Raw genomic sequence first — 25,229 nt, 5'->3', positions numbered from 1 at the left:
AGTTTTCCTCAAAGTCTGGTGTAAAGATAAAATGAGCTGATGCACGTAACATTCTTAGAACCACAGCAACCAGGTACACAGCCAGCGCTCAATAAATGCTGGTTATTTTTATTATTACCATTTGTGTGTAGCACTGAGGGGCAGATATTGTGCTTCATGTCACTGCTGGCACAGCAGATGTCCAAAAAATGCCTGTCCATTCCTAACCACCAGCTGTTTTCATCCAGGGCGAGGTGACACAAACCTGTGCCAGAGGGTGCGAGGTGGGGGTACTCACATCTGTAGAGATGGTTCCACACGGGGAAGAAGGCCATGTAGAGGGCCACATCCCCTACCGTCGGGTAGGACTTGAAGATGGCGATGATGGCAATCTGGATGAACATGAAGAAGATAGGGTGCTCCCTGGGGCGAAGTGGGGCAGACAGAGAGAGAGGCGGAAGTCAGTCAGGGACCAGGCCCACGCCAGAGTCTCCTCACCCCAGCCCTGAAACCCAAATACACTCTCCAGGGGACTTTACGCAGGGCAGGCTCCACCATCCACAAAACACAGGGCCAGGCCCAGCAGGAGGGCAAAAAACTGCAGGGACCCAAAGATGCCCACAGGTAGTGAGAAGAACCCAGCACACACTAGAGACACAGCCCACAGAGACACTTCCCATCAACCCCCACCCCCTGCAGCTCCGGGCCTTCCCCCAGGAGTCCAGAGGAGGAAAACAAATGAAGTCAGTGGCCTCTATTACTGGGTTTAAATGACTGCTTGTCAGAGTAATTAGGCAGCACCCTTGCCAGAGGCCCCTGACACTGGACCAGGGCAGGAAGTACCTTCTGGCTGATGCTTGTTTTCTCTGACAACAGGGTCAGTGGGGACTACAGATCTTTAGCTGTGATGAGCTCCTTTCCAGAAATGGCTGCATGCAGCTTTTTGCTCTTAAAGGCTGGAACTGGGGAATTTTCTGGCGGTCCAGTGCTAAGGCTCTCTGCTCCCAATGTGGGGAGCCTGGGTTTGACCTCTAGGCAGGAAACTAGATCCCACAAGCCATGACTAAGAGTTTGCATGCCGCAACTAAGACCTAATGCAGCCAAATAAATAAAAATGAAATTTAATTGGGGAGGGAGGGGCTGGAACTGGAGCTCTAGTCCCCTTAAACCAGTAAGACTGGCTGCCATTTCCTGAACCTTCACTTGTGCTCAGTTCTGTGCTAGGCATCTTTTCCTGCATCATGACACATGATCCTCACTACCTCGCACCTGGAAGGAGGCAATGCTGTCACTGCACTTTGTGGATGAGGACATCAGGTTCAGAGAACATAAGAGAGCTCGAAAGTGCTGGAGTGGCTCGTCTCCAGAGCGCCCAAGCACCGCCAGCGCTATTCTCCCACGCGCCCGCAGGGCCACAGCTCTGATCAGGAAGGCTGAGACAGAACTCAGCCTCCAGCGCTCCTCCAAGAGCTGACTGAGTGCAGAAGAGAATCTGCCAGGAAGAAGCCAGACGTGCAGCCTCCTCAGGTCTGAGCAACGCGCACATGGCCCACTTCTGCACAGGGCCCAGAAGGGTGTCTTCAGGTTAATGCCCAGCTCAGGAGGGTGTCTTCAGGTTAATGGCATTCTTGCCTTGTAGGTCCAAGGTCAGGTCACTCAATGGATGTAAATCTGAGATGTGGAGACAAATTTGTACACACCCAAATACTACTATGAGGCAAATGACTCAAGAAACTCAGCTAAAAAGTTTCTGAGTCAAAGTTTCTGACTGCAAACTCAAGCAGTCTTGTAATCTCTAGGAAGGGTCTGGCTATCTCAGTAAGCATTTTCCTAAGGCTCATCCAAGTCATTGGTTTGGGCTTTTTAGGTAGCTGGTAACAGCTGCACCATTTCCAGGAAAAGGCTAATGACAAGGTGGTACCAAAAGACACGGTGAATGTATGGCTGAGTCCCTTTGCTGTTTACTTGAAACTATCGCAAAACTGTTAGTTGGCTCTACTCCAATACCAAATAGTTTCTTAAAAAAAAAAAAAAAAACCCACACAACATTGAGACTTCCCTGGTAGCTCAGTGGTAAAGGATCCACCTGCCGACACAGGGGACAGGGGTTCAATCCCTTGTCTAGGATGATTCCACATGCTGCGGAGCACCTAAGCCCGTGCGACACAACTACTGCGTCCACACTCTAAAGCCAGAGAGCCGCAACTACCGAGCCCACTAGCCACAACTATTGAAGCCCGTGTGCCTAGAGCCTGTGCTCCACAACAAGAGACCACCGCAATGACAAGCCAGTGCATCCTAACTGGAGTGTAGCCCCCGCTCGCCACAAATAAAGAAAAGCCTGTACAGCAACAGAGACCCAGCAGAGCCAAAAGTAATATATAAAAACAAATACGGACACCAGAACCTCCTGCAAGAGTCCCTGGGGAGTAGTGACCGGTGGCCCTGTTCTCACAAAGCTGGCACTGCAGGGGCTGGAGTGGAACTGCATCCAGACACAGGAGGGCAGCCGAGAGGGAGGTCAGGTATCTTCACACCTTCTGTTCCCACAGCTCTGTGGCCCTTGGTGGGGGTTGGGGGAGTGTCACAAGACGGTGGTGGTCCCCAGGAGCTATCTGTGGCCTTTCACACGCCAACAATAGGAGGTGCTGGAGAACAGGCTACACACGTGAGGACAGGTGTGCCAGGTTCCCTGCTTCTTTCAGCCCAGACCCAGGCCTGACCAGAATTCGGGTAGGACTTATGGACCACAGACAGCTGGAGAGCCTGGCTGAGGAAGGCTGCCAGAATTCTGGAGCCTGCCAGGCCAAGGAAGAAGGCTTTTTCTGTCGGATGCCAGGCCAAGGCCATGTTATAAGAAGGGAACATCAGCTCTGAGCTTTACAGAGAGGGAACCATGTGCCTTGGTTCACTGCCATGGAGAATGAATGGAAGGTCAGAGCAAAGAACTCAAGCTCTTGAAATCTAAATCCAGCCCTTCTACCTCCCTGGACCACCCAGCTGTATCTATGCTGACTGGTGCCTGTTTGCCCCTCTCTGAAGCTAGGATAACAGAACCATTTCCGGGAGCTATTTAATACTATATGTTATCTCTCTCAGGAGCTTGGCAAGGTGCAGAGGTCTGAGCATAAATTCTGGGGCCAAACAAACCTGGTAACCCCAGCTCCACTGCTAACTGGCTGTGTGACTCTGGGAAAATCATTTCACCTCTCTGAACAGCAATTTCCTCGACTAGCAAACGGAAGTGACAGTAACATAATGCCTACCTCCAAGAGTTGCTTGAAGGGTTAGGCATGAATATAACTCAAAAAGGTGGGATGGACAACACATGTTAGCTCTCTTACTCTGCAGAAGAGTATGCCATAGGCAATCCATTTGAGGGAAGTTGATCAGAGCTGCAGGTGACCAGCCCCCAAACTAACACCTCCTGAGTCCCCTGGGACAGAGCTAGAGGACTCCCAGCAAGATCCTCTTTTTCCAAGGATATTGTCCCCACCCCAATCCTGCTCTTGTCTAAAACAGTGACTGGGGAGGTGGCAGGGAGGTTCAATAGTGAGGGCACATATGTATACCTATGGCTGATTAATGTTGATGTATGGCAGAAACCAACACAATATCATAAAGCAAATACCTTTCAATTAAAATATATTTTTTAAAAATGAAAAAAGATATAGAATAAAATAAATTGTGATATATACACACAAAAACACACAAATAAAACAGTGACTGGGCTCAGCGGCAACGTGGGTTCAAGTACCCCAAAGTGAGGCCAGGGGCATATGGGGCTCCAAAGCACTGCCCCTATAGCTGGCACCTTGTGTGTCACTCTCCTGCAGGGCACAGTCGCTGAAGCAACTCAGGGTGAGGTTCCCTGGGCATAAATGCCTCCAACCCAATAGCAGATGCCCGAGTGAGAAGGACATCTGTGAAGCTACAAATGACTCTGGGGACAAAAACTCAGTAGGTCCAACTACTTACTTTAGCTTTATAGCTAAAGGGATGGTGTAGAAGAAGACGTTGATCTGAAACACACACACAAAGAAGAGGCTGAAGTGCTCAAACATCTCTGCAAAAAAGTACCAGAAGAGGCCAATGTTCGGGGTGAGATCTGGAACAGAAAGTCTGGAATGAAGAAAACAAAGGGAGAGAAAAAACAGAACCAAGTTAGAAACAACCTGCTTTGACCTGCTTTTCTCCTGAAGGTTTTGGTCACTGTTGGGCAGTCAAGGAAGACTCTGTCTCCACGGAGATCAGGATGTGAGGGGCTCTCTGGGCACCCCGGATATAGGTAATTAACAAAAACAAGGGGCAGAGACCCAGAGACAAATAACCCATAAAAAGGATCACCTGAGCCAAACTCTGGCATGCAGCAGAGATCTGAAACAAGGCAGGGATTCATGCTAGAAATCAAAAAACCAGCCCCTTCTTTTCCTGCCCCAGATACGTATGCTCAAAACCAGGAGATACCTAGCACTGTCGCAAAAGAGGAATGGGTTTGAAATATGTTCCTCTAACCTATTTTGAGCATTCTAAGGATTTGTCTAGGGGAAAAGCTCAAAGATCCTGTTACTGCCCATTCTTTCTCCAGATGCATACAGCAGGAGCCAGAAGACTGAGTTCCTCACACAGAAGTGAGACTTCCAGGGGTCCAAAGAACCACTGCCAGGTTCTAGCAATGATCCCAGACCTTGCTGGAGAAATGGGGTTTAACTGGAAAACTTTTTGTCTGGTGATATAAGATAAAGATGGGTTACAATTCTGGCTGTTCTAAAAATCTAACATAACATTAAAAACATACATATGGGGTTGAAACGGATGTCAATTCAGTTCAGTCGCTCAGTCGTGTCCGACTCTTTGCGACCCCATGAATCGCAGCACGCCAGGCCTCCCTGTCCATCACCAACTCCCGGAGTTCACTCAGACTCACATCCATCGAGTCAGTGATGCCATCCAGCCATCTCATCCTCTGTCGTCCTCTTCTCCTCCTGCCCCAATCCCTCCCAGCATCAGAGTCTTTTCCAATGATTCAACTCTTCGCATGAGGTGGCCAAAGTACTGGAGTTTCAGCTTTAGCATCATTCCTTCCAAAGAAATCCCAGCGCTGGCTGATCTCCTTCAGAATGGACTGTTTGGATCTCCTTGCAGGCCAAGGGACTCTCAAGAGTTTTCTCCAACACCACAGTTCAAAAGCATCAATTCTTCGGCACTTAGCCTTCTTCACAGTCCAACTCTCACATCCATACATGACCACAAGAAAAACCATAGCCTTGACTGGACAGACCTTTGTTGGCAAAGTAATGTCTCTGCTTTTGAATATGCTATCTAGGTTGGTCATAACTTTCCTTCCAAGGAGGAAGTGTCTTTTAATTTCATGGCTGCAGTCACCATGAAATTTGCAGTGATTTTGGAGCCCAAAAAAATAAAGTCTGACAGTTTCCACTGTTTTCCCATCTATTTCCCATGAAGTGATGGGACCAGATGCCATGATCTTCGTTTTCTGAATGTTGAGCTTTAAGCCAACTTTTTCACTCTCCTCTTTCACTTTCATCAAGAGGCTTTTGAGTTCCTCTTCACTTTCTGCCATAAGGGTGGTGTCATCTGCATATCTGAGGTTATTGATATTTCTCCCAGTAATCTTGATTCCAGCTTGTGTTTCTTCCAGTCCAGCGTTTCTCATGGTGTACTCTGCATATAAGTTAAATAAACAGGGTGACAATATACAGCCTTGACGTACTCCTTTTCCTATTTGGAACCAGTCTGTTGTTCCATGTCCAGTTCTAACTGTTGCTTCCTGACCTGCATACAGATTTCTCAAGAGGCAGCTCAGGTGGTCTGGTATTCCCGTCTCTTTCAGAATTCAGTTTTAAAAGCACAAGGGAAGCATGGAATGGAAGACAGAGGCTATGGTTCATGGTCAGATTTCAGACAAGACCATGATTCATGGTCAGATTTCACTGAAGAAGGCCTCCACCTAGGCAAGTCTTTGCTTCTTGCTGTAACTGTATTTCCTTTTCTGTGAAATGAGGTAAAGAACACAATCTGTGCACCAGCAGAAAACTAGGAAAAGTTTTTCATCAGGCATTACAAACTCTTATAGGAGGCAGAGCATGAGAAACTGAAGGTTATTAAGTCACTGTTAGGCTCAGCCAGGATTGAACACAAATAAGCAGCTCAGAATCCCAAAGGGAAGCCAGCCACAGACCTCCTTCCCACCCTGGTGGGGTTAAGTGTCCATGATCCTCTGGGCTGTGAGTTCCTTCAGGCCTGAGCAGGTATCCTCCTCAGCAGATCACAGAGAGGATATCTGGAAATATCTGCAGAATTCATCTTGCAAACCCATTTTGATTTTCTCTATAAGTTTGACATATGGAAAGTACTAAGTCACTCAGTCATGTCCAACTCTCTGTGACCCCACGGACTGCAGCCCACCCCTCCTCTGTCCATGGAATTCTCCAGGAAAGAATATTGGAGTGGTATTCTTCTTCTCCAGGGGATCTTCCCTATCCAGAGATCAAACCTAGGTCTCCTACTTTGCAGGTGGATTCTTTACCATCTAAGCCACCACGGAAGTCCCTTGACATATGGAAGGTGGCTTTATTTTAAAACTGTTGGAGACCCTTTTGCAATAGAGGAATAAATACATCCATTCCTGTTTGGGACTGAATCAAAACCTTCTAGTTCGAGGCTGATAAGTGCTTTGGATGTTCCCAGAGAGTGTTCTTTAATTGACTTAGATTAAACCAGTGGTTCTTGAAGTGTGTTCCTCAGATTGGCAGCATCATACCACCTGAAAATTTATATCTATAGATATGCAAATTCTGGGGTCCTAATGAGAGGGTAACAGGCAGGAAGGCCAGGGGTCTCCAAGCAGAGGAAACAGGCTGCAAGTGTCAGACGTGTTTTTATTTCTGTCTTAACCAGCAGGAGGAAACAAACTACAAGTGTCAGCTTTTTTTCCCTTCTCTATACAAAATTAAAAGGAAGTTTCTCTTAAAATTCTGCGTTGCCATGACAACACCTGGTTCCTCCTGAACTTAACTTTTCTCAAACCTTGAGCTAACCAATGTGTATTTCTTATGGAAATGTTTTTCTTAAGCTATGTTAATGAACTATGTATTTACCCTAGACTCTGTCTTCAAGTTGGTTCCGCCTAAGACTCAGAACCAACTTGACAAACCAGTATGTTTTACTCATAAAATTGTTCTCCTAATCTATGTTAATGAATCTATTTACCTGGAAACCTGCCTTTCTTCAAGATTCATGTCAATCGTTCTGTGGCCCAGGATGACTCACCTGGTGCCAATGTTATCTCAAAATGGATGTTGTGGGTGAGGGGCCTGGTGCCACTCTGAGTTTTGAGACATCTCCTTTCTCTAATTAACAGCTTGCTGATAGGTATATACTGCTGCTGCTGCTAAGTCGCTCTAGTCGTGTCTGACTCTGTGACCCCATAGACGGCAGCCCACCAGGCTCCCCCGTCCCTGGGATTCTCCAGGCAAGAACACTGGAGTGGGTTGCCATTTCCTTCTCCAATGCATAAAGGTGAAAGTGAAGTCGCTCAGTTGTGTCCGACTCTTAGCGACCCCATGGACTGCAGCCCACTAGGCTCCTCTGTCCATGGGATTTTCCAGGCAAGAGTGCTAAAGGCTAGCAGGGAGGCACTCTTTCTGCCCCCTTCTGACGTCTATGTCAGAAGCTTTCTCTATCTCTTTTATACTTTAATAAAACTTTATTACACAAGAGCTCTGAGCGATCAAGCCTCATCACTGGCCCCGGATTGAATTCCTCTCCTCTGGAGGCCAAGAATCCTGATGTCTTTCACGGCTCAGCAACAACCTTTCACTTACCCCAGACTTACTTAATCAGAACCTATGGAGGTGGGGCCCAGCAACCTGGGTGTTCAAGTCCTGCGGTGATTCTGGTGCACACCAATGTGAGGACCACTGCTCTAGATGTGGCCTCTGCTTGTTTTCCCTCTGATTCCAGATGGAGCTGTGAAAACTAAATTAGCTTCCAGAGTTTTCTAATGGGGGCATTACTTACATGAAGCCATAGACTGCAGGGATGAAATCCCAGGAACTGAGAAGGAAGAAGGAGAGGCAAACAACTACCACTAGACTTCCCATATACATCATGGCATACTCCCAAGAGAAGATCCAAAAGGCTTTGCTCTTCACTTTCACAGGTATGTACTGCCGCTAGGAGAGAAGGCAGAATGGTACACTTAAGGATCTCAAAGACAAAGAGCAGTTATGAGTCAACTTTAAGATCCTTCCCACAAAAAAACACAGGATACAGAATAGGTGAAAAATATAAGGACTGAAAAGATATGTTAGGTAAAGTGAAAATGTTAGTCACTCAGTCATGTCTGACTCTTTGCAACCCCATGGACTGTAGTCTGACAGGCTCCTCTGTCCATGGAATTCTCCAGGCAAGAATACTGGAGTGGGTAGCCATTCCCTTCTCCAGGGGATCTTCCTGAAACTGGGATTGAACCCAGGTTTCCCAACTTGCAGGCAGATTCTTTACCTTCTGAGCCCAGGTAAACACTAATCAAAAGAAAATTCGTTTGGTTATTGTTACCAGATAAAATAGACTTTAACATAAAAAGTATTGTAGAGATAAAGATGTTCTATCATGATAAAAGTGTCATCAGAAAGATACTACCATTCTAAACTTGTATGTACCTAATAACACAATCTCAAAATATATAGAACAAACATGGACAGAGTTACAGAGGAAAAATACACAAATCCACCATCAGTGGATAACTGGTAGATCTAATAGACAAAAATCATAATGAAATAGAAATATGAACAGCACACTTCATGAACTTGTTCATCTAAGATCTTACAAAACAAATTTATAATTCCTTACATTGAGTCATATTTACAGTATTCTATTTATCAGAAGCAAGTCACTGGTTTTGATCATACTCAAAGGGATTGTGATTAACATTAGTATGTAGAGATCATGGAGGCCACATTAAGATTATGTCCACCACAGTTGATTTAACACCTGAAAAATCAATTAATGTAACATCCCATACTAACAGATTAATATACCCAGATCAACTGCATTCCTATATACTTTAACATGCAATTCAAAATTGAAATTAAGCAGACAATTCCATTCATTATAGTGTAAAAGAGAAAAATACTTAAAAATAAAATTAACAAATATTAAGTACAAGGTATGCACACTATAAAATATGTAATATATAAACTATAAAATATTGCTGATGGACATTAAAGATCCAAATAAACAAAGAGGTATTAAAAAATACATTTATATAAAACAACATGCTTAGAGAAATCACATTCATTTAAAATATTTTGCTGCTGCTGCTGCTAAGTCACTTCAGTTGTGTCCGACTCTGTGTGACCCCATAGACGGCAGCCCACCAGGCTCCCCTGCCCCTGGGATTCTCCAGGCAAGAACACTGGAGTGGGTTGCCATTTCCTTCTCCAATACATGAAAGTGAAAAGTGAAAGTGAAGTCGCTCAGTTGTGTCCAACTCTTAGAGACCCCATGGACTGCAGCCTACCAGGTTCCTCTGTCCATGGGATTTTCTAGGCAAGAGTACTGGAGTGGGTTGCCATTGCCTTCTTCATAAAACATTTTGGGGGATTAGTAAAAACTGACCACAAGGACTTCCCTGGTGGTCCAGTGGTTAAGAATCCACCTTGCAATGCAGGGGATGCGGGTTCAATCCCTGGTCACAGAGCTAGGATTCCACATGCCACAGAGCATCTAAGCCCAAGCACCGCAACTACTGAGCCTGTGAGGCACAACTAGAGAGTCCATGTGCGGCAATGAAAGGTCCTGCACAGCACAACAAATGTCCCACACGCCGCAACTAAGACCTGACACAGCTTATAAAAAAAAAGACCACATACCTTAATCAGGCCCCAAAGCAGTATCAACAAACTTTAAATAAAGAATCTATACCATACAGACCCCATTCTCTGACCATAATGTAACTGGTCAAAATCATTAATAAAAAGGTAATCTAAAAACACATTAGGAAAATTTTAAACACTTTTGTAAATAACTCAGGAGTCAAAGAAGGAATGATAATAGAAAGCTTTGATATTAGAAATTAATGGTTATGAAAATATCTTATGTAGGTAAAACAGTGCTCTGAGGGAAACACAACCATATAAACTTTGTGTGTGTGTGTGGTTGCACAGCGTGGCTTATAAGATCTCAGTTCCCTGACCAGGGATTGAACCTGTGTCCCCCCACAGTGGAAACATGAAGTCCTAGCCACTGGACCACCAGGGAATTATTGAATACAAGGCTGAAAATAAACAAACATCCATTTTAAGATTTTAGAAAAAGAACAGAATAAACTTCAAAAGAAGGAAGGAAATAATAAAGGTAAGAGTAGAATCTGTGGAAATAGAAAACAAAGTTACGACACAGGCATACTTCATTTTCTTTATTGTGCTTTGGCTTACTGCACTTCATAGATTTCACAGATACTGTTTATCACAAACTGAAGGTCTATGGCAACCCTATGGGCACCATTTATCCAAAAGCATTTGCTCACTTTGTGTCTCTGTGTCACATTCGGCAATTCTTGCAAAATTTCAAACTTTTTCATCATTATTATGTTTGTTATGGAGATCTGTGATCAGGGGTCTTTGATGTTACTACTGTAACTGTCTAGGTGAACAATGAACTACACACTCATACAAGAGGCTAACTTAACTGATAAATGTTGTGTGTATTCTGATTGCTCCGCTCACCAACTGTTCCCACTTCTCTCCCTCTTCTCAGGCCTCCCTATTCCCCTGAGACATAATAATATCAAAATTAAGCCAACTAATAACCCTACAATGGCCTTTAAGTGTTCAAGTCAAAAGAAGCATTGCAGGTTTCTTACTTAAAATCAAAAGTGAAAGTCGCTCAGTCTTGTCCAACTCTTTGCGATCCATGAACTGTATAGTCCATGGAATTCTCTAGGCCAGAATACTGAAGTGGGTAGCCTTTCCCTTCTCCATGGGATCTTCCCAACCCAGGGATTGAACCCAGGTCTCTCGCACTGCAGGCAGATTCTTTACCAGCTGAGCCACAATCAAAAGGGACAAATTATTAAGGAAGGTACATCAAAAGCTGGGATAGGGTGAAAGCTAGGCCTTTTGCACCGAACAGTTAGCCAAGCTGTATATCCAAAGGTACAGTTCTTGAAAGGAATGAAAAGCACTACTCCAGTGAACACATGAATTATAAGAATGCAAAACAGCCTTATTGCTGATGTGGAGACCAGCCACAACATTGCCTTAAGCCAAAGCGTTATCCAGAGCAAGGCCCAACTCTCTTTAATCCTATGAAGGCTAAGAGAGGAGTCAAACCTGTAGAAGAAAAGTTTGAAGCTAGCAGAGATTGGTTCCTGAAGTTTAAGAAGAGAAGTCCATCTCTGTAACACAGAAGTGCAAGGTGAAGCCATAAGTGTTGATGTAGAAGCTCCAACAAGTCATCCAGAAAGATCTACCTAAGAGAATTAACAAAGGTGGCTACACTGAACAACAGATTTTCAACGTAGACGAAACAGACTTAAACTGCAGGAAGATGCCATCTAGGACATTCAGAGGAGGAGAAAATGCCTGGCTCCAAAGCTTCAAAGATCAGGCCAGCTCTCATTAGGGGCCAATGCAGCTGGTGACTAAGTTGAAGCCAATGTTCATCTACCATTCCTCAAATCCTAGGGCCCTTAAAAATGATTCTAAATTGACTTTGCAAACACTCTTTCTACTAATGGAAACACAAAGACTGGATGACAGCACATCTCTACAACATGGTTTACTGAATATTTTAAGCCTACTTAAAATGTTGAGACCTATTGCTCTGAAAAAAAAAAAAAGGTTTCCTTTCAAAATATTACTGCTCATTGACAATGTACCTGGTCATCCAAGAGCTCTGATGGAGATGAACAATGAGATTAATGTTCTTTTCATACCTGCTAACACACATGCATGGGGCTTTTCTGGTAGTTGGTAAAGAATCTGCCTGCAATGCAGGAGATCCCGGTTCGATTCCTGGGTTGGGAAGATCCACTGGAGAAGGGATAGGCTACTCACTCCAGTATCCTTGGGCTTCCCTGGTGGCTCAGGCAGTAAAGAATCTTCCCACAATGTGGGAGACCTGGGTTGGGAAGATCCCCTGGAGAAGGGAATGGCTACCCACTCCAGTATTCTGGCCTGGAGAATTTCTTGGACTGTATAGTCCATGGGGTCACAAAGAGCTGGACACAACTGAGTGACTTTCACTTTCACCACACATTCATTTTGCATCCCATGGATCAAGGAGTCATTTCAACTTTCAAATCTTATTATATAAGAAATACATTTTGGGGGCTTCCCTGGTGACTCAGTGGCAAAGAATCTGCCTGCCAATGCAGGAGACACACGGGTTCAATCTCTGGTCCGGGAAGATGCCACATGCCATGAAGCAACTAATCCCATGTGCCACAACTACTGAGCCTGTACTCCAGAGCCCAGGAGCTGCAACTACTGCACCCTGCACACCTAGAGCCCATGCTCTGCAGGCTCTAGGTGAGGAGAAGAGAAGAAGCCTGAGCGCCCAGTAAGAAGCCTGAGTACCACAAGTAGAGAGAGATCCGCTAGCTGCCAACTAGAGAAATATCCACATAGCAATGAAGACCCAGCATAGCCAAAAATTAAAATAAGTAACTAAAATTACTTTTAAAAAAAGAAAACCATTTTGTAAGTCTATAACTGCCACAGATAGTGACTTCTCTTTTGGATCTGGGCAAAGTGAATTGAAAACCATCTGGAAAGGATTCTAGATCAGTAAGAATATTCAAGATTCATGGGGAGGTCAAAATATTAAAATTGATAGGAGTCTGGAAGAAGCTGACTCCAACCCCCATGGAGGACTTAGAGGCCTTCAGGTCTTCAGTAGAGAAAGTAACTGCAGAGGCGGTAGAAACAGCAAGACAACTAGAAGTGGAGCCTGAAGATGAGACTGAACTGCTGCAATCTCATGATAAAACTTGATCAGATTAGGAGCTGTTTCTCATGGATGAGCAAAGAAAGTGGTTTCTCGAGACTGAATCTACTCCTGGTGAAGATGCTGTAAAGAATACTGAAATGACAATAAAGACTTAGAATATTATATAAACTTAGTTGATAAAGCAGCAGCAAGGTTTGAGAGAACTGACTTCAATTTTGAAAGAAGTTCTACTGTGGATAAAACGTTATCAAACAACATTGCATACAGAGTAATTGCTTGTGAAAGTATTAGTCAACTGATGTTTGTTGCCAAACTTCCTTTGTTGTCTTGTTTTAAAAGTTAAAGTTAAGTCGCTCAGTCGTGTCCAACTCTTTGCGACCCCATGGACTGTAGCCCACCAGGCTCCTCCATTCATGGGATTCTCCAGGCAAGAATACTAGAGTGGGTTGCCATTTCCTTCTCCAGGGGATCTTCCCGACCCAGGGATGGAACCCAGGTCTCCTGCATTGCAGGTATACGCTTTAACCTCTAAGCCACCAGGGAAGGGAAACTGTCAATTCACCCCCAGCTTTAGCAACCATAACCCTGATCAGTCTGCAGCCATCAATATCTTACATAGCAAAAACACTGATTCACTGAAGGCTCAGATGATGGTTTGCATATTTTAGCAATAAAGATTTCTTTTTTTGGCCCATGCTGCAGCCTGTGGGATCTTAGTTTCCTGACCAGGGATCGAACTTGGGCCCTCTGCAATGGAAGCATGGAATATTAACCACTGGACAGCCAGGGAAATCTCAATGAAATATTTTAAAATTAAGATATGTACATATTTTTAGACATAATGCTATTGTACTCTTAATAGACTACAGATAGTATAAACATAACTTTTATTATATACTGGAAAACCAAAAAATTCATGTAACTTGATATATTGTGATATCCACCTTCCTACATTTGTCTGAAACCAAAGCTGAAACATCTAAGGACTCAAGAAGCCAAAAGTCAGCTTTTAGAAATGACTAATTAGACTGATTAGTCTCTGATAAGATAAACCAAAGAAAAGAAACAACAAATAAACAATATAGGAATGTAAAAGGAGACATATCTATGGCTGCACCAGGATTAATAAATATTAAAAAGTATGCTAATAACAGGCACTTCCCTGAAGGCACAGTGGATAAGAATCCACTTGCCAATGCAGGGGACATGGGTTCGATCCCTGATCCAGGAAGATTCCACATTCCGCGGAGCAACTAAACCCATGTGCTACAACTACTGAGCCCATACTCTAGAGCCTGTGCTCCACAACAAAAGAAGCCACTGCAATGAGAAGCCCAAGCACCACCTCAATGAAGAGTAGCCCCCTCTCCCTGCAACTAGAGGAAGCCTGTGGGCAACAATGAAGGCCCAGAGCAGCCAAAAATAATAAATAAAAATTATTTTAAAAGTATGCCAATGTATTTAAAAACATGCAAAATAGACACAGTCTATGGAATATAAATAATTCAAATGGTTCACTTGAAATGCTGGTGTTATTAAAAAAATAAAAAGGTAGCGATAAAGGAAATGACAATGACTCTTGACTAGATCTTGAACCCACTTCTCCCCCAAAATGCTGTAAGTCATGAATAAACTGGGGAATCTGAATGTATACATTAGATAATATTAATCTTTGAAAGCTAATCTTGGGTGTGCTAATAGTACTATGATTACATAGAAGAATGCTCTAGTTCTTAAGAGTTAGTTATTGACTGAGTATTTAGGACTGATATGTCTTATTTGTAACTTCCCTGCAAACAGGTCAGGAAAAAAAAAAAAAGGAAAAGAAATCTATACATCTACAAAGAGTTAGACAAATGGTAACTAGAGAATTCAAAAATAAAAGGTCTTTATTACACTCTCTTACAAATTTCCTGAAAGCATGAAATAAAAAATTGGGGGAAAAAAAACAATTTCAGAAGAAATTGAATATTTGAATGGTCCTATAACCATTTAAGAAAATGGATTAGCAATGAAATTTTTTCCCATTAAAAAAAAAAAGAGCAGGCCAAGCTAGTTTTACAGGAAAATTCTACCAACATTCAAGAAGCAGGTGATTCTAATCTTACATTAACGTTTTCACAGCAAATATAACCTTGCTACTAAAATCAACTACCAACACAAAAGCAAAAATGCTAAGTGCAATATTGTCTAATTCAGCAACACATGAAAACGATTACCATAACGTAGTATTATGACTGCTGCTGCTGCTGCTAAGTCACTTCAGTCGTGTCCGACTCTGTGCGGCCCCACAGACAGCAACCACAAGGCCCCGCCGTCCCTGGGATTCTCCAGGCAAGAACACTGGAGTGGGTTGCCATTTCCTCCTCCAATGCATGAAAGTGAAAAGTGAAAGTGAAGTCACTCAGTCGTGTCCGACTCTTAGCAACCCCATGGACTGCAGCCTACCAGGCTCCTCCATCCATGGGATTTTCCAGGCAAGAGTACTAGGTTGGGTTTATTACAAAAATGTAAGGTTAGTTAAGATAACGAAAGCTATTGATAGTGCATCACAAACAGCTTAAATAACTAAGATCAGTATCTAGATACATGCAACAACTACTCATGATAAAAATAACAAACAATAAGATAATTCAGTGAAGTTAGCAGGGTATACAACTAACAAACAAACGGCCATGATAATCATTTTGTAATGTATAGAAATATTGAAACACTATGCTGTGGACCAGGGACTAACATAGTGTTGTAGGTCAATTATACTTCAAAAACAAACAAAAAAACAAACTCATAGCAAAAGAGATCAGATTTGTGGTCACCAGAGTGGGGAATAGGGAAGGGAGAACTAGATGAAGATAGTCAAAAGGTACAAACTTCCGGTTATAAGATAAATAAGTCCTAGGGATGTAATGTACAACATGATAAATATAATTAACACTACTGGATGTTGTATAAGAAAGTTGTTAAGGGAGTAAATCCTAAAAGTTCTCATCACAAGGGAAAAAAATTTTTTTCTTTTGTATCTGTATGAGATGATGATGTTTACTAAACGTATTATGGTAATCATTTCATGATGTATGCGATTCAATCTCTGTACTGTATACCTTAAACATATGGTACTACACGTTTAACTACTTCAAGCATGCAATTCAGTGGCCATTTTGGTTATTACTCATAGGTTCTTGACAGTTGCCTTGAAAAAAGTTTCAGATGTGTAAGGGTTAAGCTCCTCCTCTAGGATCTTACCACAAAGAAAGCAAGTTTCAGCCTAGATTCTGGCACCCTTAGCAACATTTATTAAACAAATATCCATTAGCAAGCAAGCACACAACAGTTCACACAAACCACTGCAGAAGGCTGATTAAGTCCCAGCTCTCTCCCCTCTCAGTTGTTCCAATCACCACTTGCAAGGAAGGTTCACTCAAGGCAGAAGTGACAATATCCCAGAGATAAGCTTCTGTTGCCCTTAGGGTCGCATTAGGTAACCAGAAATGTTATCTAGAGAAAGCTAGACACAGGATCAGTTAGGAACTAAGCCTCAGGCACCATCTCCAATGGAAGAAGTTACAGATTTTCCTAGATTCTTATTTCCTCCTCATGCAAATATAGGAAGTATCTAAAATGTTTTAGTCCATTCCACTTCTTTTGAATATTTCGATTTCACCTATGAGTGCCTACTTCTGATATTCCACTAATCTCACCAACAAAAATCCAATCTGCTTTGACATTAACTGTGCCGTCATCAGCGAAGGTGCAGCTCAAGCAATGGAAGCAGGGATGGCAGCCACTTGTGGAGCACGGCCTTTCTGATCAAAGCTAGTTGAGTACCACAGTGCATGGATGCTTCTTCAAAGTAACTCACTGCCCCTAAAGTTGAGGCTGAAACTAACTGGCACATGTACAATGTCAGATGGCCTATGCAGAAGTATTTTAAGACAAGTTATAAAGACATCATATATAACTCCATGGTAATGACTTTAAGGAGAATGGGAAGTCAGTCAAGAGAACAGAGATAACATTAGTGTTAACAAACATGAGAGGAAAGGAAATGGATCATCCCTATGGCTGCTCTCTAAGCTTGCACATACTTAGCTCTACTCTTTTTTTTTTTTTTAATGCAGACTATTAGTCCCCCACCCCTGCCAGGTATCAAATCCCTGTGTCCCCTACAATGGGAACTCAGAGTCCTAACCACTGGGTTACTCTTACCTTAAAACTGTGCTGTCCCCTGGTCACATGTGATTATTTAAATTTAAATTAATGGAAATTAATTAAAATTAAAAATTCAGTTTCTCAGTCTCACTAGCACACTGCAGGTGTTCAATTGCCACATGAGGCTCCTGACTACTATGTTGACAGTATACAAATATACAATATATCCATCATCACAAAAGGTTCTATTGACAATGCTGCACCAAAAGAACAAAGTTTTCAGAAAATAGTACATTTCTGGGGATGGAAAATAATTCAACAAAGAAGAGGCATACATAGACACATTTAAAGAGTAAGCCGCCTAGGTTCTGAGTTCCCTTCTAGACTTCTACCTGCCTTTGATAATTTTGATCTTCTCTTCTCCCTGAAAAATACTGCCATCTAGCCTAGAAGAAAGAAAGGGAGGGAGGGAAGAAACCACAACCCATGGAAGAAAAACAAAACAAAACAAACAAAAACCTTTCCTACCTGCTAAATGACATTTAAAAAGAAATAAGCTGGGAAGTGAGAATGCCATGAAGAACTGAATCAGACTGTTCAAAGTGGCTCTCTTTGTAGACCTCTGAAGCATATACCCAACATATGAGGCTTGTCTAACTTGGTGAATCCCATGAGAGCCTCCCAGTTTTTGCTTGCTACCATATTCTCAGTGCTTTATTGGACCTAAAGTGCTATTGTTGTTAAGAGTAGGAAATGATCCCCTCCTTGCCCCTGGCAAATCTGTGATTATGTGTATTAAATTTTAGGTATAATTTTTTAACACTTGGTCTTAGAATCAGGTTTGCTTTAGTGAACAGAGCTCTGAAAATATAATGTGGAATATTTACTGAGTCTATTTTTAAAAACTTGCCTTGCTTAAAGATTAAGTCATCTTTTAGAACTACTTCTGTTACATTAAATCAAGGCATACCTAAAATTTTTGAAAAAAGAAACTCAGGCAATCCTTTGATAGCTTGTTATTTATAAATACTCCAGCCAAACTTAATCTAGAGGTCCACACTACAAATTTCTCTGTGAACAAATGAGCATTCCTTTTACTCACCTATCTTGCTCAGTAGCAAACGCTACCTTAAAGTGAAAAGTACGTAAGTAGGAAGGGTTGAAAGGGTGGTGACCTAAACATTCTGATCAACTTTTTAAAACTTTTCACTGTAAAAGTAAAATACATAATACATAAAACCAATATAAAACTTAGTGAATGATTATCAAGCAAACGTTCATGAGGTCGAGAGAGACAGAGACTTCATGTCACTCCCTAAGTTTCTCTCTGTGCCCTGTCCCAACCAGAATCCCCTCTTCCCTCAAAGTAACAATTTTTCCTGGTTTTTATAGTACTCACTTCCTTGTATTTCTTAACAGCTTTCCATCTAAATGTGCATGCTTTTATACTTTAATCTTGCTCATTAAAAAAAGTTACATCAAATTTTTAAATTTAAGTACAGTTGATTTACAATATTGTGCTAGTTTTAGGTGGACATCATAGTGATTCAGTATTTCTGCAGATTATATTCCATTATAGGTTATTACAAGATATTAAGTATAATTCCCTGTGCTATACAGTATATCTTTATTGCTTATCTATTTTAAATGTAGTAGTTCATATCTGTTAATCTCATGCCCTTAATTTTTCCCTCCCCACTTCCCTCTACCCCTTTAGTAACCTCAAGTTTGTCTTCTGTTATCTGTGGGTCTGTTTCTGTTTTGCATATACATTCATTTGTACTATTTTTTTAGATTCCACAAGAGTCTTTGGCAGTTTCCTTGTTTTCTGATAACACAGTGTTCCAGGATTATCCTGCACACTTCCTGCCCTCAACCTAAAGTCAGCCATTACTCTAAGAAACCCTAGTTTCTTTCAGGGGCTAAAAATAGTAAGATTACAATCTGAGCGTCAAGGATAATCACTGATACTGGGTTGGTCATTGTTTCTAGATCTTTCAGTGAATATAAACACACATACTCAAATACCTAGAGAAGCCAGGCATGTAACAAATGAGTGAAGTGTAATAGAGATGAAGCATATGGACTGTGGAAAACTAAGGCAGTAAACTAAAAGCCAGATCTTCCAATTTTTTAAAAGGAGCCAGAAATATACATTTTAACATGAATTTTAAAAATAATGACAATGAATAATAGAATTAAACACTAAGGTTACATAAAACACATCTGTGGGACAGATGTGGTCCATGGGCTATGTATACCTTTAACCTGAAAAATTAAACCAGTGTGTCATTATATCCCAGAAGTCACATCGTTGCTAACATGTAAAAATATTTAGAGAAGTAAGAGAATTCTCAGATTGCTTCAGGAAAAGCCAAACTATAATAAGGAAGGGGAGAAATGTATAATTATTGCCCTCCCCATTAACTCTCTAAAGTACAGGGAGAAAGGCATTTTTCTATACAGAAACTATTTTCTTTCTAGGACATGGTGAAAAAAGGAAAAAATCAGTAATCAGAAAAAACAAAACTCTCAAAGAGAACTGAAATCTAACAAAAGTCTTTATATCTAAGCTATTGAAATCTCAGGCTGAGACCCAGAAGATATATTTTACATGATTAGGTATATTAGAGGCAATAAAACTGGTAAAAAGTTTATTGCAAATTCATGATCAACCCCTTACCCTCATTTTCACCTGTTCCAAAAAGAAAGGAAGCTAAGAACACTGCCACCTCTGCCTTGGTCACTCTCCTGGAAGCAGGAGAATGAACAGAAACTGGCTGGGAAAGGAGGAGTAAGAGGCGAAAATTCTAAACAAGGCCCTGCAGAAATCCTGGGGAAGTGCCCTGTTATTAAGAAAGACCTGGTTGGCTTTGGCTTCTTTAGTACAAGCCAGTGCCACGTGATCTGCTCCAAGCTCCAGAAATATAGAAATCACAGGGTTAATTTTTCAGTTCAAAGACAAGAGAGGTCAGATTGCATGCATGCATGCTCAGTGGCTCTGCCGTGTCCAACTCTTTGCGTCTCCATGAACTGTAGCCCGCCAGGCTCCTCTGTCCATGGGATTTTTCAAGCAAGAATACTGGAGTGGGGTTGCCATTTCTGCCTCCAGGGGTCAGATCAGATTAAAGCAAAAACCATAAGAACACTCAGAAGGTTATTTCACCCTGGTTTCTGTTATACCCTTTCAAAGAAAATAAGGACCTCAAACGCTCTAAGGAATCCCAAGCAAAAAGAAGGAAGGGAATAGAAACTTCCCTGACTGCACCAGGAACCTCCCTCTGTCGGCTTCACAGCTTCAGCCTTGAGGTCCTGTGCACTTGGCCCATCCTTCACTGCAGCCTCTTGTTCCTGGGTGCTCTAGGGCTGTTTTCTTCTGCATGCGATTAGAGCATAACATTTTAAGCTTTTCTCTAATTTGGAAACTAGGCCCTAAGCCAAGGTCAGAGAAGAGTAAAGTTGGGAGAAGGGACCAGATGGGCTCAAACTACCATTCTCAGAAGTGACTCACCAGGGAGCCAGCTGCAGCATCCCCTGCCTTTGATCATGAAGCCTCTCTGCATCTCATGTAGGAAAGGGAAAAACAGCTTTGCCTCTGGCACTGATCAGACATGAGCATGTCCACCACCTGCCTCTTGTACCCTCTAGAAATACGACCAGCAGGATGGAGGCAGATTTGCAGTGTCAAAGGTGTAATTTCAAACTAATGCTTACAGTTCTTTTGACTCTAAAAAATGAATTATTTTCTCTTCTCCCTGTGCTGTGCTTAGTTGCTCAATCATGTCTGACTCTTTGCGACCCCATAGACTGTAGCCTGCCATGCTCCTCTGCCCGTGGGGATTCTCTAGGCAAGAATACTGGAGTGGGTTGCGCACTCCTCCAGGGGATCCTCCCAACCCAGGGATCAAACCCAGGTCTCCCTCATTGCAGGTGGATTCTTACTGTCTGAGCCACCAGAGAAGCCCAAGAATACTGCAGTGGGTGGCCTATCCTTTCTCCAGGGGATCTTCCCGACCCAGGAATCAAACTGGGGTCTCCTGCATTGCAGGCAGATTCCTGAGCTACCAGGGAAGCCCTCTCTTCTCCCTATCACCTCACATATCTCCACACTGGTGACCATGTCCTTTCTAAGAACATTTAAATACTAATAACCATAACTAATATCTATTGAACTCATGTCATACTCTGTTCTACATACTAGACATGTATTAACCCTTTGCAGTAGCTACTACTGTATTATCCACATTTTACAGACGAGGAAACTGAGACATACAGAAGTTAAGAAGTCACTTCCCAGGGTCACAGAGCTTATCAGAAGCCAAGCCAAGCCAACTTCAGAGCCTATATTCTAATGTCTCTCCTTTGCATTATAAAATTCTCACACAGAAAAGTTGAAAAAATAATACAATAAGCAACCATATGGCTGTCATCTAGATTAAATATTAATACCCTGCTATATATAAACTTTTCTGTGTGTATGAATTTCCTACACATGACATTTCTCCCCCAAATATTCCTGCAAATAGCTTCTAAAAACAAGGACATGCTCCTATATACTATAATACTCTTCTCAATCCAAGAAATCAACAATTTCCTATATTCACCTAATATCTAATCTATCTTCAAAAATATTCTGAATATACTCCAAACATCTTTTATAACTATTTTTTCCAAACCAGAGTTCAATCAAGACTCACCCATTTCAGTCAATTACTGTTTCTTTCATCTAGAACAGTCCCTTCACTTTTTCTTTTTTATGACATTGACTTTTTGAAGAGATGTAGACCAGCTGTCTATATCTCTATATTTTGATTGTCCTATATTTTGTTGGTCGAGTATTTCCTTCCATTGTTTAAATGATAGTATCATTTAACTTGTGCTTCTGCTCTTGTGGCTCAGACAGTAAAGTGTCTGCCTGCAATGTGGGAGACCTGGGTCAGGAAGATCCCCTGGAGAAGGAAATGGCAACCCACTCCAGTACTCTTGCCTGGAAAATTCCATGGACTGAGGAGCCTGGTAGGCTACAGTCCATGGGGTCGCAGAGTCGGACACGACTGAGCAACTTCACTTTCTTTCACTTTTCTGCTCTTGTACTTCCTAAAAATCAGAAGTCATATCTAAAGGCTTAATCGAAGTAAACATTCTGGGTAAAAATACCTTGGAGCTGATGCTGTGTGCTCTGAACTGGTCACATCATGAAGCACATCATGTCAAGCCATTTCACCATAAGTGATGCTGAGCTGGGTTACCCGGTTAAGGTGGCGACTGCCACAGCACTCCTTTGTAAAGATTCAATTTTCCCTTTGCTTTTAGCCAATAATTTAGAGGTAGGAGGGGGTACTATTATGGCACCATGAGAATGCAAATACTCTGTTCTCCAAAAAATCTTTCATCTAATGATTTTAGCATCCAATGATGATCTTTGCTAGATTTAATCATTTCACTGATGATTACCCATTCTAGCCTTCCTTCTGCAGTTATAAGCTGGCAGTTTTCTGTAAAGAACTTTCCTTCATTAACTAGGGAAGAATTATAGCTCATTTTAAGAAGAAAGGGTAATTGCTTAGTTTTTTTCTTCTAAGTATTGATTTTCAGAGTAAAAAAAATTAATAAAAGAGCCATATTTAATGATGGCACGTGCATTTTTTTCTCTTCCCCCTTTTTCTGAGCATCACTATAGACACAGAGACTTTTCTTCAGTGTTTTACAATTATTTGCAGTAATTATTCTTTTGATACTCAGAATATAATAAATTTAGTCACGTTTTAAAAATTATTATTAAAACAAACAACTCAATCAAAAACTGGGCAGAAGACCTAAACAGACATTTCCTCAAAGAAGATGTACAGACGGCTGATAAACACATGAAAAGGTGCTCAACACTGCCCACTATTAGAGCAATGCAAATCAAAACTACAATGATGACCATGACCTCACACCAGTCAGAATGGCCAGCATCAAAACATCTACAAACAATAAATGCTGGAGAGGATGTGGAGAAAATGGACTCCTCTTGCACTGCTGGTGGGAATGTAAATTGATAAGAGTCACTATGGAGAACAGTATGGAGAGTTCTTTAAAGAAACTAGAAATAAAACTATCATATGACCCAGCAATCCCAGTACTGGGCATATACCCTGAGAAAACCATTCTTAAAGACACATGTACCCCAGTGTTCACTGTAGTACTATTTACAATAGCCAGGCCATGAAAGCAACCTAGATGTCCATCATCGAATGAATGGATAAAGAAGTTGTGGTACATACATACAATGGAATATTACCCAGCCATAAAAATGAATAGATTTGAGTCAGTTCCAGTGAGGTGGATGAACCAAGAGCCTGTATTTGGTAACATATACACTACCATATGTAAAATAGACAGCCAGTGGGAATTTGCTGTATGATGCAGGGAGCTCAAACCCTTGCTCTGTGACAATCAAGAGGGGGTGGGATCAGGTGGGAGATGGGAGGGAGGTTCAAGAGGGAAGAGACATGTGTATACCTATGGCTGATTCATGTCGATACATGGCAGAAACCAACACAACATTGCAAAGCAATTATCCTCCAATTAAAAATAAATAAATAATATTATTTTTATTTATTTGGCTGCATGGGTCTTAGTTGCAGTGTGTGGGATCTAGTTCCCTGATGAGGGACTGAATCTGGGTCCCCTGCTTTGGAAGTGTAAAGTCTTAACCACTGGACGACCAAAGGAAGTTCCCCATTAGTCTTCAATACTATTTTGCTCTCCATCCATTAAGATGTACCAGTCGAGCCTGTGCTCTCACATAAATGACATAATCTCCCCTAGATGGATGTATGTGTCTATAGAGGGCTTTAAAAACTCTAGAAAAATATAACCTCAAGAGCAGATGTATCACTTTCCTGTGGTTATCAAATCCAATTCAATTAGGGGGATGAAAGGATTTTTAAGACTATCAGGTCTAACTACCCATATGATGCTTACAGCTTTGCTACAGCTCCCCACTAGGTGGCCATTCAGTATGTAGCCTAAACACAGTGATCCACAGGAACTCAACTCACTTGAGGCATCTCAGGCTGTCCTGGACCTGCCTTATCCTGGGCTGCTTATGGTTCCCACCTTCCCCCATATTTAAACAAGTGGGTTTATTTCCCGGATGTCACTGGACTGATTTTCCAAATGTACTACTGTGCCTCACAAGGCCCTACTGCCTTTCAAGGCCACTTCATATACTTAGATAAAAACACATAAATATAGTATACATAAATGGGTCCTGTAGTTTATCTCACTCTTTCCAGTCCTGTTCACCACATATACAGAGCTGCCACACAGCCAATTCTACCTCCTAGAATTCTGCATCTAGTCCCTCATCTCTCCATTTCCCATTACATTGATCTGGGCCCCTAGTCAAGCCCTCTGACTCGACCTAATACGATGGCCAAACTCTTCCCAACCTCAGCTCCTCCTCACTCCAATCCAACCCAGGCTGCTGCCAGAGCTGTCTTCCTATAGGACTTCCTGCTCAGTAACCTTTATTAAAGGCTTTTTATCTGCAGAGTCTCCCAGAGTGTCTAGCATACTGACTCCGGATGCTCAGTCCATATTTGTGGAGGGAGGGGCTAAACAAAGTGACTGCTTGAGTAGCTAGATTTCATGACTCAGCCACACTGTCCATTGTTGTCAGGACGGAATTTCCTTGAGTTTTAAATAAGAGCTATTTTACATAACATAGTATTTAGTATTTGGCTTAACAAGCCACTTAAAATTTTTTGGTCAGTTCATGTGTCTCAGTAAATATATTTTTATAGTATTAATTTGATAAATAGTTGTACAGAAATTCTGGTTGCATGCATTCTTTGTGGTGCTCAGATATTCTAAAGAATAAACTGTAAATATGAAGCAAGAAAGGAAATAACCAACAACATACTGTTATGTAAGAAGATGTCTGCTTTCTACAAGAAGCTAGAAAGCAAGTCAAAGTAAAATAACTTCACAGGATGATGATATAGCTATTAAACTAACAATCATCAATCGAATTTGAAAAGCCAGTGCTGGTGGCCTGGGAGGAAGTGGTTCACTTTAGACGCTGATGGTGGCCCCACAGATTGGCTCCAGATTTCTGGTGAGCAGTGTGG

At 42.0% G+C, this 25,229-nt stretch overlaps 1 protein-coding gene across 3 annotated transcripts in view; it reads right to left on the bottom strand.

The window, feature by feature from the left end:
* Window positions 1-25,229, bottom strand: part of PIGU (phosphatidylinositol glycan anchor biosynthesis class U) — a 96,502-nt gene that overhangs the window by 21,784 nt on the left and 49,489 nt on the right. For all 3 annotated transcript variants that reach the window (XM_045162624.1, XM_045162625.1, XM_045162626.1), the window contains 3 exons: window positions 8,023-8,177; window positions 3,958-4,101; window positions 278-402 (listed from right to left, as the gene is read on the bottom strand). In XM_045162624.1, the coding sequence (XP_045018559.1) occupies window positions 278-402; window positions 3,958-4,101; window positions 8,023-8,177 (424 nt within the window). The remainder of the gene's footprint in view (window positions 1-277; window positions 403-3,957; window positions 4,102-8,022; window positions 8,178-25,229) is intronic.

Source organism: Bubalus bubalis, chromosome 14, assembly GCF_019923935.1.
Source record: "Bubalus bubalis isolate 160015118507 breed Murrah chromosome 14, NDDB_SH_1, whole genome shotgun sequence".
Lineage (NCBI taxonomy): Eukaryota > Metazoa > Chordata > Mammalia > Artiodactyla > Bovidae > Bubalus > Bubalus bubalis.
This window is presented reverse-complemented; position numbering and strand designations above follow the sequence as displayed.